Raw genomic sequence first — 16,175 nt, forward strand, 5'->3', positions numbered from 1 at the left:
CGGTAATTCCATTTAAATCATGGTCCCATCGAAAAAAAAGAAAATTGTGTTACAGTGCGAAGCCAATAATTCTTACAGTGGTATATTTATTTTTAAAGTTAACCATTATGAAAAATTACTTGCTCTTAAATTTAATTTAACACAGTGCTGTTTTTTTTTTATTATGCAATCTTGTGGCCTTTTTTTTTCTAAATAAATTTTCAACCGTGTGGTTTTAATACTATTTAATGTACAATTGATTGGTTTTAATACTAAAGAAATTGTGTTATAATGCTAATAAATATACAATTGATTGTGTGTTATTTTATTTCCATTATACAATTTTCTGTGTTATTTATTCACATTTCAAATTTGGGATGACAATTAATATGCAATCTTGTGTTATTCTATTTCAAAAATTAAATTAATATGCAATCGTCTTATAAATGGAAGTTTTCAGCCGTGTGTTTTTATAGCTAATAAATATACAATTGATTGTGTGTTATTTTATTTTCATTATACAATCAAAAATTAAATTAATATGCAATCGTCTTATAAATGGAAGTTTTCAACCGTGTGTTTTTATAGCTAATAAATATACAATTGATTTTTTGTTATTTTATTTCCATTATACAATTTTGTACGTAATTCACGGGTCTAATTTTCAAGCTCTTTTTTTTTCGTTTTAATGGTATCGTGTGTTATATTATTTTCAATGTACCTAATTCACATTTCAAATTTGGGATGACAATTAATATACAATCGTGTGTTATTTTTATAGACTAAAATTAAAATAATATGCAATCGTGTTATAAATGGCAGTTAAAATTTCCTACAATGAAATAAAATAATATGCAATTGTGTTATAATGGCGTGTATTAAGGGTGAGGAGGTCAAACCTACACATAAATGCTTGAGAAAGAGCGGGAAAAATCTAGGTTAGTTTTAGGGTTAGGGTTAGCTTGACCTGACAAGCTTTAGTAAGTAAGATTAAGATTAAGATAAGATTAAGATTAAGATTGTATTTGATATAATTTTTTATTTATTCAGTGATAGGGATTTTTTATGGTGTATTTTGTTGCTTAGAAATTCTTCAACAACCCTAAAATAAGACGTCATAGTAAATGGTTACTTAAAATTGTAGACATGGTTTTTTGAGATAGTTAATTTTGACTGAGAGAAAAGTGGACGTTTGATAGATATGAGATATTGACTACCCTTTAAACAAATTGAGGAACGGGTTGGTCAAATACATTTTTGGCTTTTTTATTTTCTTTTCTTCCTGTTGCAGTATGTAGCAGTTGGCGAGAACATGGAAGGGGCTGGAGGAAAGGTTATGCCAACGGCAAATAGAGATACAACGGTTTCCTTATTAGTTTCATGTAATTGTGCACAATTGTTTGGAAAGAAGTTGTGAATTTCTAATTCAAGTCTGCAATATTTTCAATGCAGGTTATTATATTTTTTTTTGGTTTAATGTGATTGATGGCTTAGGCATCACTAGATCTCATTAAATTAACCTACAATTAATAAAGCCTTTCAAAAGCATGCTAGTGGCAATACAGATTTTTTAAGATCGTTGTTTGAGAGATGTTTGCTTGTGATTTTGCCAAACGGGGGCTAGTTTTGATTATTACAAGCGAGATCGAACTAGAAATCTCAAGACCTTTGTGCAAAGGTTTTTATAGGAAAAAGAGTTTAAAAAAAAAGGCCATTAAATGCACTCAGGTTGCTTAGAGAGCAGAACAGGTTTGATAGTAAAAGGCACTGTCTCTCGACAGGTTTGAGATTGCAATTAAAAGCTTAAAACAAAGCAAATAAAAGAAAGACAAAAGTAAGTTTACTCACGTAAACTCAAAGAAAAGGGAAAATGCATTGCATTAAAATAAAAGGGGTGGTCTACAAATCAGTCTACATACATTATGTATAACTCGTTTCCCTAGACACTGGTAGTTTGAGTGTTGTAGAATTTTGTATATGATTTGCAACCCATTTTCCGGCTTGGAAACTCTTAATTATACTAAAACCTAGATGGCAAACCACTAACTCCATGATCAGCACTTCCTTCATCTTGGACAACTGCCTGTCCAACGTCTCCACTACATGGAAACCGCTTCAATGCTTGAAATCGTGCTTTTCCCGCCTTTTACTTGACTTCGACTCGAGATTGCTCTTTCAGCCTTGCTTCGTCGAAATTCCGACTACGCGCCTTAGGCTTAACGTTTCGTCGAGATCTTCCAATTGAAATGAGAAAGTTATTCGATTCCTGCAAAGAGATGGATTTTTGAAAAAAGTTTTTGATTTTGAAAAAGTTTTTGAAAATCAATTGCACAAACTGGATCTCACTGGGCGTACCAATTTATTTGCCTGTGATTTTGGCAAACGGGGGCTAGTTCTGATTACTACAAGCGAGATCAAACTAGACATCTCAAGACTGTTGTGAAAAGGTTTTTATAGGAAAAAGAGTTTAAGAAAAAGTCCACGAAATGCACTCAGGTTGCTTAGAGAGAAGAACGAGTTTGATAGTAAAAGGTATTGTCTCTCAACAAGTTTGAGATTGCAATTAAAAGATTAAAACAAAGCAAATAAAAGAAAGATAAAAGTAAGTTTACGCACGCAAACTCAAAGAAAAGGTAAAATGCATTGCATTAAAATAAAAGGGATTGTTTACAAATCAGTCTACATACATTCTGTATAACTCGTTTCCCTAGACGCCGGTAGTTTGAGTGTTGTAGAATTTTGTATATGATTTGCGACCCATTTTCCGGCTTGGAAACTCTTATTTATACTAAAACCTAGATGAACCACTAACTCCATGATCAGCAATTCCTCCATCTTGGACAACTGCCTGTCCCACGTCACCACTACATGGAAACCGCTTCAATGCTTGAAATCGTGCTTTTCCCGCCTTTTACTTGACTTTGACGCGAGATTTCTCTTTCAGCCTTGCTTCGTCGAAATTCCGACTATGCGCCTTAGGCTTAACGTTTCGTCGAGATCTTCCAATTGAAATGAGAAAGATCTTCGATTCTTGCAAAGTAAAAAGATCTAACAAATGTTGACCATATTAAATGAGTCTGTCAAATTTACAGGCTAACAAGAGAATAGAAGAAGAAGACCAACTTGTGCAATACATTAAAGAAAGGAATTCTGCAGTAGTTAACTGCTGACGTGTCCTCAACGATAGTTAACTACCGTCAAGGGTATTTTAGGAATTTTCATGTGTTATTAGGAAATTATTGATGTCAGAAAAGCAATTTTCTAATTAAAAAGTTACTACTCACTTAACTCTTTAAACACCTCATTAATTACCATCTCGAAATAATTACCTCAAGTTACTTCTATCTTAGTAAAAAATAACTATTCACACTAAAAACACCAAAATACCCTTCCTTCTAAAATTACTAGTTTACCCTTGCTCCTCAAATGACCAAAATACCCTTAGTCCTAAAAATGACTAAAATACCCTTCTCTCCTCGAAATCCATTAATCCCAAGTCAATCACACAAACAAGCAAATAAACATATTTAATAAATAAATAAAATAACCCTAACGAAAAATGAGCTATTACAGGAGTAATATTTATGATGGATTTACCCACCATGAGAATAGTGCATAGTATGTTATGAAGATGTTATAAGCTATTACAAAAATGAATAAGTAACCGCCATCAAGGGTTTGACCAAAACAGTGTGTTTATTATTATTTTTGCGCTATAAATGAAGATTACTATTGCACAAGTAACATGGTCTCTCATATATAAAATATTAACGAGATGATATATATACTCAAAAACACAAAAGTTGTAGATATATAAAAATAGATGTTTCACTGGCAATTCGAGATTAGTCTCAAAACGGCCCTAAACTGTGCATATCTTGGGGCACCTAGATATTAAAGACTAATTATGAAAGGTCAGTACCACAATATTATTTAAAACAAAATATAAGTAAGGAAAGAAAAAGACAAATAACGTTAAATAAAATGACATACGATGATGAGGTAGGAAACTAAGAAAAAACAAAATATAAAGTAAATTAAAAAGATAAGAACAGTGATGCAATGAATCAAGATCACAAAAATGAATAAGTAACCGCAATCAAGGGTTTGACCAAAATAGTGTATTTATTATAATTTTTGCACTATAAATAAAGATTACCTTTGACACACAAGTAACATGGTCTCTCATCAAATATAAAATAGTAACGAGAGAATATATATACTCGAGAGCATAGAAGTTGTAGATGTATAAAAATATATGTTTTACTGGGAATTTGAGATTAGTCTCAAAACGGCCCTAAACTGTGGCATATCTTGGGGCACCTAGATATTAAAGACTAATTATGACAGGTCAGTACCACAATATTTTAAAAAAAAAATATAAGTAAGGAAAGAAAAAGACAAAAAACGTTAAATAAAATGACATACAATAATGAGGTGGGAAACTAAGAAAAAAACAAAATATAAAGTAAATTAAAAAGATAAGAACAGTGATGCAATGAATCAAGATCACAAAAATGAATAAGTAACCGCCATCAAGGGTTTGACCCAAATAGTGTGTTTATTATTATTTTTGCACTATAAATAAAGATTACCATTGACACACAAGTAATATGGTCTCTCAAATATAAAATATTAAGGAAAGGATATATATACTCAAGAGAGCATAGGAATTGTAGATAGAGAACTAACTTTGTAGTTATAATTCATATTTCTCTGTTCTAAATTTGTAAGTTTTTCTTCTTGTTCTCTCATTTATTTTGATATTTTTTTTTCTACTTGGGCATATTTTTCTACCTGAACATCATTTCCCCCAATTTCTTGGTAGAAATGATTGTGTAAAAAAAGGTATATGGTTTCGTGCAAATTCAAATTATTATTGTTTTATTTTTTTCAAAAACTATTTTATTGATGGAATGTTGCAGATCTTGAATTTGGATATGCATGTATTTCATTATTTTGACTTAATTCAACCTAAAAAAAAGACTAAATTTTTATTTATGTGATTAACTCTAGAAAAATCCTCACTTTTTTAATATGAATTTCTACTCTCTCGTAACATACGAGTATCTGTTTGAAATTATATTTTTTTAGGAAATTGACTCTTGATTTTTTATTATCTTTCGTGATACGATGATATTGACAATTGGATTTTTTTCATTATTATGTTTTGTGATCTTTGTGTTGATGTGGTGTATCCATAAAATTATTATGTGTGTGATTTTTCATCAAATTTCCGCCTCATATAAAATTTGTTAATTGACCGAAACTGTTCAATATTTTTTCTTCTTTTTTTAAAAAATAAAAATTCGCATGCACGTCTGATTATGATTTGATTGTTATATTTAACAGGAGTTTTGGATGACCAATTCAAAATAGGGGAACTGCATCAAATCAATTAAAAACTGGGTGGTGATGAGTTTGAAATGAAGGAGATTGGGAGTAGCCTTTTCGTGCATGTGGAGATCAACTAGTATTGTTTTGGAGGTTCTACTCTTCATGATGGAAGCATGATGAAAATTAATACTTGGTTCTATATGATGGCGCACCATAGTGGAACCGCTTGCGAGAAAGCAATTAGGAAGCTTTGTGCATAATTGCACTGTGCTGGGATGTTGACGTTGTTCTATATTGTATGACTTTTATTTATTGATGATATCATTTTAGTTCAAAATTTGTTGTTCGGTAACTTTATGATTTGTGGATGTGAATGTTGCTTTTACAATATTGAATTTCTTTTGTCAATGTAAAAGCAACACCCACATTAGCAAATCAAAAAGTCATTGTACAACAATATTTTAAGGTAAAATGAAAGCATTATAATAAATAATAGTCCTACAACATAGAAGAACAACATCAACACCCCATTACAGTGCAGTTATGCACAAAGCTCCGTGATTGCTTTCTTGCAAGCTGATTCCAATATGCTGCACCTTCATCTAGGACCTCAAACATTAATTTCCATCATGCTTCCACCATGAAGAGTGGAACCTCAAAGAACTAATAGTTGATCTCCACATGCTCGAAAAGCTAATCCTTATTCATGTATTGAAGTGGCTTGCTTAGGAAGTCTTCCAATGGTAAATACAAATAGAATTGTTCTCTAATAAGAGTGGTGGGTGGACTAGTTCTCCTCTTTGAGTTCATGGATTAGAATTTGTTTGAATTTTATCAATGAATATTTTTCCATTGTATTGATTTCTTATAGATTTATCAATCATCTTCTCTACCTGATTCATGTTTTTCTTTTTCATGTTATACTTTTTGACTTAACGTAATCCGAGACACACTCTAAAAATCTTAATCTTATCTTATTTTAATTATATATAAATAGGCTTAGGAAAATGGAATATTCTCTCAAGTCACAACCGCTTACAATCAAATCAACACAAAAGTAATATAAAAATATTAGGGTAAAATCTCTTTTTGATCCCTATAAAAATTCCAGCAATTCATTTTAGTTCCCTTAAACTTTTGCTTCCACTTTTAGTTTTTCAAAAGTATTTCATCATCATTTTTTTTGTCTCTACTTTTCTGTCAACTCACAAGTATCATTCGAAATTTCGAATGAATTTTTGCAAAAATTAAATATAAATTTTTAGAAAACTTGAATTAAATATAAAAAAAATTAAGCGTTAAAAACATACAAATTTATATTTAATCCAAAATCAACATTAAAATATTAATATTTTAATCTTAACGATATACAAATATCTTATCTTAATCTTGATCAAATACAATTAGAGCTCTCAAAAATCTTGTACCAAAAAAAAAAGTGCTCTCAAAAATCAAATCTCAATCTTATCTTTATTTAATTACATACAAATCGAGCTCACACTAACAACGTTTATATCTTAATCATAATCAAATCAAGCTAAAAAAAATTAATCTTAATCTCATCTTATCTAAATATATCGTAATAATACATATTAACCCCACAAAGAAAATTTGAATCGAATATCGTAATTATTCATCATAGATGTTTTTTTTATTCATCTTATCAATGCAAAAAGTAACATTAAAATAATTCCTCTAAAAAAGACATTAAAATATTCATCATGGATGTTTTTTTGCAATCAATATTATTTGTTAATATTTCTTTTGTTAATATTATTTTGGTGATATTATTTGTTAATATTAGTCTTCTGTTTTTTTTTTTTTATCTCTATGTAAATAAATAATTTTCAAATATCTCCTCATGCTTTGCAAGGATGAGAACAATGAAAATGAGTTTGAATTTGCTCCATTTATCCATCATCCATTTGAGCTAGATGGACACAAGTTTTAGATTAGTAGAACTCATTTAATAGTGGAATATATACTTGTGCCTCACTAATTTTCCACTTGTGTCTATCATAAGTGGACATTAAATAAAGGATGAATAAACATGTCAAACATGAATTCGTTGACAATCTTGACCATTGACCTCCACATTGTCAATGTTGAAGAACTATTATTGATTTTGACGATTAATAATTTAAAGATCAATCATCCAAATCCTCACATTATTTTCTCAAAGTTTTTTTTCCCCTTCAATGTAGAGAATCTTAATTTTTGCGATTTTACCAAACCGGATCATTCGGTTCAACCAATTGGTCCATGAACAGGCTGGTTTCGATCCAGATATCCTTAAATAATTAGTAATCACAAAAATTGAAAAAAATAACCGAACAACCCGGTCTTAATTTCTACAAACCGACATATCATAACCAAATTATCCGATTAAACCAGTTGAACCAAAACATGTAACTCTAACCAATTTGACCACCGATCGGGTTTTTAAAACATTAGATTGTACACCAAATCCCTATTCTCACGTTGAGATCTCTACTTCAACTGTCTATCCACAAGACACAAATATCAGTTAGCATGTTTTAATCAATATGTCTGTCAGTTACCAAAAATAAGGAAAGTTGTCGTTTCCCTCTTCACCTTCAATATGCAAAAAAAGTAACCCACAAAACAACATAACCAAACCAATCTCAAGAACAAACCAAAACCTTGTAACACCGACAACAACATAGGAAACTCAACAACAACGTTAACTAAATCAAATCTTAAAAAACATCACAAAATCCAATGAAACGAAACCATAGTTCCCACCACCACCAAAACCACCACAACAACCACCATAACCCACCAAGAAAATGGCTTATAATCCCAACCTTAACAATCTCACTTCTTCTCTTCTTCTTCATCATTCTTCTCCCTTATTCAAAACCATCTTCTTCATCTCTTTCTTCAGACAATCCAAGTTTCACAACTGATTTGATTCTTCCAAAACTACCAAAATTTGCATACTTGTTAACAGGGACAAAAGGTGAAGTTTCACAGCTCAAAAGGGTTCTTCAAGCAATATATCATCCAAGAAACTATTACCTGCTTCATCTTGATCTTGAAGCTTCTAGTGAAGAGAGGATTGAGTTGGCAAAGTATGTGAAATCTGAGAAGGTGTTTGGTGTTTTTGGGAATGTTATGGTTGTTGGTAAAGGTGATTTGGTTACTTATAAAGGTCCTACTATGATTGCTTCAACACTTCATTCTGTTGCTTTGTTTCTTAAAAGGGTTGGTGATTGGGATTGGTTTGTTAATCTTAGTGCTTCTGATTATCCTCTCTTCTCACAAGATGGTTAGTGTTTCTTTTATTCCTTTTTTAATTTATGTTTTTGAGTTTAATTAACCTCATTTAGGCTCAAATGTAGGCTTAATTAGATCAAGGTTTTAAATTACTGCCATGGTCTGGTCACAGATTTTAAAACGTAGTCATGATCTATGAATTATCGACATGGACACGAACACTAGACACGATATTGACATATAGACATTAGTAATAATTTGAGAAAATAGAAGTGGTTGAATGTAATTACATGTGTTGGTGTCGTGGTTGTGTTAGACACTAGACACACTTTCAAATTGAAGTATCGGTGCTAAATAGGTACAATTCTTGATATTCCTGAGAATTGCAGTTAAATGATTCTAATATTGTGGGGAGACATAAAAAAACTTTGATGTTGTGGCCCAGATCACACTTGCAGACATTTTTAGAAACCTTAGCTGTGGTTACACTGTGATCTTTGGTATTTTGCAAGAAGAAAAAAAAAAATAGAATACACATAGGGTTGATACGGCTGTAGTCACATTCGTTGACCTTAATTTGAAACACTTGGGAACTTCTTTGGCATATACTATGATCCATCGTTTTAAAAGAACTGTGCGCAGTGTGGTATTTAAAGTGATCCATTTTTCTAAAATCCATAGTCCCATCTGCTAATCCAGCCCCATTCTTTGGAACATTATCATCATAGAAATGCTTTCGAGGAATAGCCTTAAAAAAAATTGATTTCAGAACATACGGATATAAATATCAAAATCTCTAAAATGCAAAATGAATAAATAATGAAGTGACGGAAATCGGGTAGAGGAATCTTTGTTGTAATGATTAAATTACAATTGCATCTTCTGATCATATTATAGTACATTCGACGATTTCACTGTATTTTCTGCTGCATGGGGAACCTTGTCCTTCAATCGCTGCATTAGTCTTTGGTTTTCTTGCCAAGGCCTTTGGCAATGGCACCCTTGTGTACCCAAGAAACATGCCATTATTTTTAGCACTTCACCGTGTTATTGTATTGAACTGCATAGAGAGATTCAGTTTATATAGTTGTTTTGTTTTCAAAGTAGAACAGGACAGAAATGAATAAAAAGAAAAGATGATAGTTGTGGCGAATCTTCAATTCCCTTCATATCTGATATCAACATTGATTTCACCATGTTGAAAATTTATTTCTATTTGTGAATTTGCTTTCTATATTTGAGCAGGGGTACATATCGTAACCATAAAGGAGATATTTATAGATCTTTGTTTTCAGTATATGGATAGTTGGATACATCAGGAAGTTGGTATTTTTCAATTACATAAATATGTTGCAGAACTTTGAGGTTCTGCATCTCTTTTGTGCAAACGCCCCAGCTGTCTTAAATGACACTGATGTGATATCCTATCCCGTCACACTACCTGGGGCCAATAACTAACTAAGTTTATTGTAATCCAACAATACTCTGATGGGGACTTTGGTATTATGAGGTTCGCATGTCCCACATCGAGTAGTGTGGGATGCTTGGTGATGTAAAGTGGTTTGATTCTTCCTTATTGATAGTTAAGTTTTAAGGGAGGGTTCCAAAGTGCTTGGATACTTATCAATTGGTATAAGAGTTGGTTGCCAGTGAATCGGAAAGGACTACCTACAGAGGGGCTGGTTGGAAACGCCGAGTGAAGTATCGTAGAGGGCTGCTGTCGGGACATTGGCTCTAAGGGCAGGTGCTATGACAGGGAGTTGGGTATTATGGGGTGCCCAAATCCAACATCGAGTAGTATGGGATGATCCGTAGAGTATTTAAGTGGCTTAATTCTTCCCTATTGATAGCTATCTTTTAAGGGAGGGGTTCCCCGTGTGCTTAGATAACTTATTCGTAGAATTTGGGTTTGGCCTAACTCAACCGTTATAAAACGGACTTGTAAGGTGAGTGATATTCACCACTTATAAACATTTTTACAGGCCTTGTTGCACTTAAACAATTTAACAGTAATATAGATCTCACCATTTAACCAATCTGTAAAATTTTGTTTCTGTCCTAACACTTTTCTCCTCACCACCGGTGGTGCAACTTATATGAGGCGGTGAGCTGGTTATGCACCTATTTAGCAAACTGTTGCTTGTGTCTTAGTCATAGGGATCTCCTCAGCCACTACACCACAAGACGGGTCTGGAAGTTTTGTCGACGGAAGATGGGTCCACAAAAAAATTCAAATTTGGTGGCTTCGACGGTGGTGGTCAGGATCGTGATCTCTATGGCTTACACTTGACCTTTACCCATCTGTAGGAATGTATCAACCTAGTCTCTGACAAACGATATTTCAAAATGATCAACCTATGGCTTACACTGTAGGACTGTATCAACTTATGGCTTACACTTGACCTTTGCCCATCTGTAGGACTGTACCAACCTAGTCTCTGACATAAACAATATTTCAAAATGATCCTGAAATTGCGAAATGTTAATTAGATTCATTTCTCCGTTGGTATTTGTACGGACTATAGTAACATTAAATTTGTTATATTGAGGATGCATTTGAAACTAGTGAATAATGATGTTAGAGATGCATTTGATAATAGATTGAGACAAATGGATAAACTTGATTATCATTTTGCAATTCTAGTAATTATTTTGGAATATTGATAATGTAGAAGACTAGGTTGATACGATCCTACAATTTCAAAGACCAAGTGGGGTATTTACTTTTGTATTTTTTCTTTTTCTCTATTGTTGGGTGCTTTCTCTGCTTCTTCTCCACTGTAATGATTCTTGTTAGAAATTTTTTATGGGGAGGCCATATTTTCAGGATATAGATATGTTGTGTCGCAATAAATTATAACTAATGCTATAGATTAAGTTTAAGTGGTTCATTTGCTTTTATTTTGGTCCGCTAACCACGGTTCGATACTTGCGTTTTGCAATATTTTTTTGGCTTTTTTTGATTAAAAAATACAAAAAATACTAGTGAAATGTTAAAAATGAATTTCACATGATCAAAAGCTTGGAGGTGAGGCACTTAATCACTATGCTAGACTGTTAACGCATGATTTATAATGCAAGCGATATTCCATATAACATAACATTTAGCTAAAAATGTCGATATATACCTATTAAAAATGAAATTTTTGAGACTTTGGTGAGGCCATGGCCATCCCATGTCCCCCCGGCTCCGCCTCTGCTTGTTCTCCATTTTTGAAACTTCTTTGCTTTTGTTATTTGTATAACAATGAAGCACAAACACAGACACATACACCGGACACGACAGAAATACTGATACGTCAACACCGATAATAATTTAAGAAAGTAATATTATTCAGTGCAATCATAATTGTCGGTGTCCGACATCGACGTGAGTCCGACACCGGGACACGCCTAATCCGAGGAGTTTCTGTGCTTCATTACTCCCTTCTTGGGTTCTATTCCTAGATTTTTGCCTCTTTCAATTCTTGTTTCTCTTCTGTTTATGTAGGTTATTTACCCATCATCTTCATTACTTCCATTTTTTCTTCCCCTGAAAATTTCATATCAGCACCTCCATCATATCATTCAGAATTTTCAACCTGGATTATTGCATCTCGCGATCCCTTCACTTTTGGATTCTATCTTTTTCTTATCTCACCCAAGCTGCATACCCTGGTAAACGTCGTCTCTTTTGATTCTGTTATTCTTCCATGTTTTTCAACCAAGCTTCAAACCCTTTCTCCAGCCACTATATAGTTGCTTCCGTGCAGGTATTCACCATGATGAAAGTTTCAAAAATGATGTCAAATTGGTATATTATAAAAAAAAGGAGAAAACTACACCAACTACGTAGTGTTTTTATCATTCTCATTTAACATTGTGATTATATAAGTCAAATATAATACTTTCTTGTAGTTTTTTTTTATCCTAATAAACACTGTAATTTCATAAACATAGTTTTTTGTTTATTTTGCTGACTTTTTGCCATATACCTTCTTCCTTCAGATCTCTTGCATATATTTTCATTCATGCCTAGGGATATAAACTTCATTGAGCATACAAGCAATATGGGTTGGAAAGAGTGAGTATATTACTTATCCATTGATATCATTGTCTAAGTTTGTTACTGAACGTGAACAAATTCTATATATGATAATGATTTGTGTACTCTAATTGTGACTTTGATAAGGTTTCAAAGAGCCAGACCTATCATTATAGATCCAGGCTTGTATCATTCAAGGGTATCTAGTGTTTACTATGCTAAAGAGAGAAGATCCCTACCATCTTCGTTCAAGTTATTCACAGGTATTGGTTTTATGCTATCTATCACTTTTGTTTTCTTATTTACTCCTTAGTTGCTGGTCTATTCATGGTTCGGTTCTGGAAGAAAACCGAATCGAACTGAACCTCCAACTCAGTAAAACTGAACCAAACCGTTATATTTTTGTCCAGAAGCGAAATGGTATAAAGGTTCAGTGACCGGTTTTGTGATCTGAACCGAAGCAAAACTACCTTGACAGAAAACCAAGCTATACTTTTCGAACTGAAGTATACCAAAACAGAACCAAATAAAATATTTGGATTGTTTTAAAAAACAAAATACCAAAACAAATAGCACCAAACAAAACTGTGACAGATAGTTTATGAACTGAACCAAACGAACTTATTTAGTTCAGCTTGTGAATTTGTCATTCATAGTTCGGTTTTTTTGGGGGGCGGTTCAGTTTTTTAATTTTTAACAGCTGCAAGTATCTATACAGAAGTGACTCTTAGACTCTTACCTACCATTATTGTATAAGTTATAACCGAACATGTTCAAATTTCTGCTCTGTTGCTTGGTCCTTTACTTTACATGTACCATTTTCAAATGCTTTTCAAAATCATTTAGCTAACAACATTTTTGGTTTTCAGGCTCTGAATGGGTTGTCCTTACAAAACCGTTTCTCGAGTTCTGTGTATATGGTTGGGACAACCTTCCTCGAACTCTCCTCATGTACTACACGAACTTCCTTTCTTCGAACGAAGGCTATTTCCATACTGTCCTCTGCAATCACAAAGACTATCAAAACACAACTGTAAACCACGACTTGCGTTACTTAAGGTGGGACAACCCTCCAAAACAACAGCCTTTATCTTTGAAACTAGAACATTTCGAAGACATGGCGCATAGCGGCGCACCTTTTGCTCGTAGATTCGACAAGGACGATCCGGTTCTTGATAAAATTGACAAGGAACTGTTGGGAAGATTGGGTAGTCGCTTTACTCCTGGTGGTTGGTGTGTTGGTAGTCATCTTAAGGGAAATGATCCTTGTGATGTTTATGGAAATCCAGATGTTGTTAATCCTAGTGTAAGGTCTAAGATACTAGAGAAATTGATGTTGATACTATTGGATTCTGAAAATTTCAGACCAAAACAGTGTAAATAGTCTTTTTGTGGCATTTTTTGAATCTGTTCAAATTTAACATTATGAACAGTTGTTATTTCTTGTAACATTATATCTTCTTTTTTTATCAACCTCTTAATTTTAATGAGTTAATGAAATTGTAAATAGTTTAATGTTATTACTTAACCAAACAACTATATTAGGAAACAATGGAACATTTTTTATTATTTTCTTCATGTTTTTCACTGTTACTTAAATAATACACACTAGAAATAGTAATAAACAAATAAAAAAGGTGGTACTTTTTTAACTAAAAATAAAAGTAACAAATATTTTTCACCATGCAAACAAGTCATTATATTGGTTAAGACTTTACTTATCTTTCAACCGAACTCAGAATTACTAGAGTTCCCTTTTGATACGTTTATAATAAGTTTATCTAGGACATGAACCCTTAAGGTTCAGGATATACTGATATTTTATAGGTTGTTTGGTTCAACATCTAAACTTAATTTATCACGTCCCAATGCCTTTTTTACTGTGATTTGCTGAAGCTAGATATTCAAGTTTCTCACTAAACGTGCAACAACGTTCAAACAACCTCTAGTTCAAAAACATGCTTAGAAACATGAGATTCAAAACTAGGAGTTCAAAGCATGATATTTTTGCATAAGAAGGGTTCAAAGAATGTAAATATGCTATTTGGATCCTAAAATCCGAATGACTCGATATAATAATTCTCCCCATAATTTTTTGGTAGAAGAGGGGGTTCAAAATATGTAAAAAAGGTTCAGAGCATGTAAAAAGGGGTGTTTGGATTCTAAAATCCGAATTACTTTTGTTATGTTCGGATTCTAGAATCCAAAGGTGAAAAGTCCTAAAAAAACCGTTACCCGTGGTAGAACCATGGCTAAAACAATGGTGGCTAATCTTTTTCACTTTGTAAATAACAGAACACATTTTAGACTCTAGAATTCAAAAATCCATAGATGATTTTGGAGGGCGCGCAAGAAACATGGAGGTTACTATGAGAAATTATCAAATATGAGCTAGATTATTATGGGCCTTCATTTGAGTATCAATCCAAAGTAGTTTTGGAGCTACTTCCAGCACTTCGGTTGTTTCTAATACACCGCTAACTATTGAAGCCATAATTATCCTAAAATACTATTGTTCGAAAATAAACTTTCAATAGCAATATATTATCTTGTTGTTAATTTACCTTTTGAAAGTAAATTTTGAGGTTATACCTTTTATACATGTGGAATGCGTTATTAGTCTATAACTAGGTATTCAACCCGTGCATTGCACGGGTTTCATTAAAATACTGTTAAATATATTTATTTTTCATTACAATATTTTTATTGTTTGATTTTGTCACATAAACAATGATAAATCTCAATATTATTTCTTTATGAAATTGAAGAAAATTAACCTTTACATGCATCAACTTCTCACTATTAATCTCATATATCTTACTTAAGTTCTCGCATATTTATTCAAAATTTAATTTTGTGGCGATAATGTGGCGATAAATTTTCTTTTATGTTCCCTAAATAGTTGAAGTCATTTTCTTAATGACTTATATTTAGAGCTGATTGGTATAATTAAATATACTATTATTATATTTGGTTAATTTAAAAAAATATTGTTGAAGTCATTTTCTTAATAAATAATTGTGACATTTAGGTGTAATATACTATAAAGTTAGTTTTAGAATTTGAATAGTGGCTTTACATAAGGTACTCAACAAAATTTTAGTTAAAATATTTAGGTTTAATTGTAGTTTTAGTCCCTTATTTGTACTTAGTTTTAGTCCTTTAGTTTTAAAATCACTCAATTTGGTCTCACCTTAAGATTTTTGGATTTAAGTCCGCGATGTAGAATTGTTACCTTTAGATTATTGGATTTAAGTCAGCGATATAAAATTATTAAATGATAATAATGTCATAAAATTTCAAGAATATCTCCAAAAAAGTCAGACAATTATCAACAATCATTGAAGAATTATATTAGAAAATGCAAATCATACATTCAACGTAGATAGTTTAACATAAACTTCAATTCATTACTTCAACCGTTAACCGAATTTAACATAAAATCAATATGGGTTTGACTAAAATAATACTTGCAATATTTTTACAAATGAAGAAATAAAAAGTGTGATAAGTATTATCATATACAATTCAATGATTTATAATATTATTTTTTAAAGTAGTGTTATGATTACGTTCAGTATTAATTTATATTAAA

The 16,175-nt window shown here is 32.1% G+C and overlaps 1 protein-coding gene across 1 annotated transcript; it reads left to right on the forward strand.

The window, feature by feature from the left end:
- The first annotated feature begins 4,592 nt into the window (after positions 1-4,592).
- Positions 4,593-14,075, forward strand: LOC146926933 (Core-2/I-branching beta-1,6-N-acetylglucosaminyltransferase family protein). Its single transcript, XM_085700362.1, has 5 exons — positions 4,593-4,708; positions 5,332-8,608; positions 12,544-12,619; positions 12,728-12,843; positions 13,450-14,075. Exons 2-5 carry the CDS (start codon positions 8,059-8,061, stop codon positions 13,962-13,964), a joined length of 1,257 nt encoding a protein of 418 aa, XP_085556488.1. The 5' UTR covers positions 4,593-4,708; positions 5,332-8,058; the 3' UTR covers positions 13,965-14,075.
- The last annotated feature ends 2,100 nt before the right edge of the window (positions 14,076-16,175 follow it).

Source organism: Medicago sativa, chromosome 4 (assembly GCF_051527215.1).
Source record: "Medicago sativa cultivar Bolivia chromosome 4, Bolivia_mono, whole genome shotgun sequence".
NCBI lineage: Eukaryota > Viridiplantae > Streptophyta > Magnoliopsida > Fabales > Fabaceae > Medicago > Medicago sativa.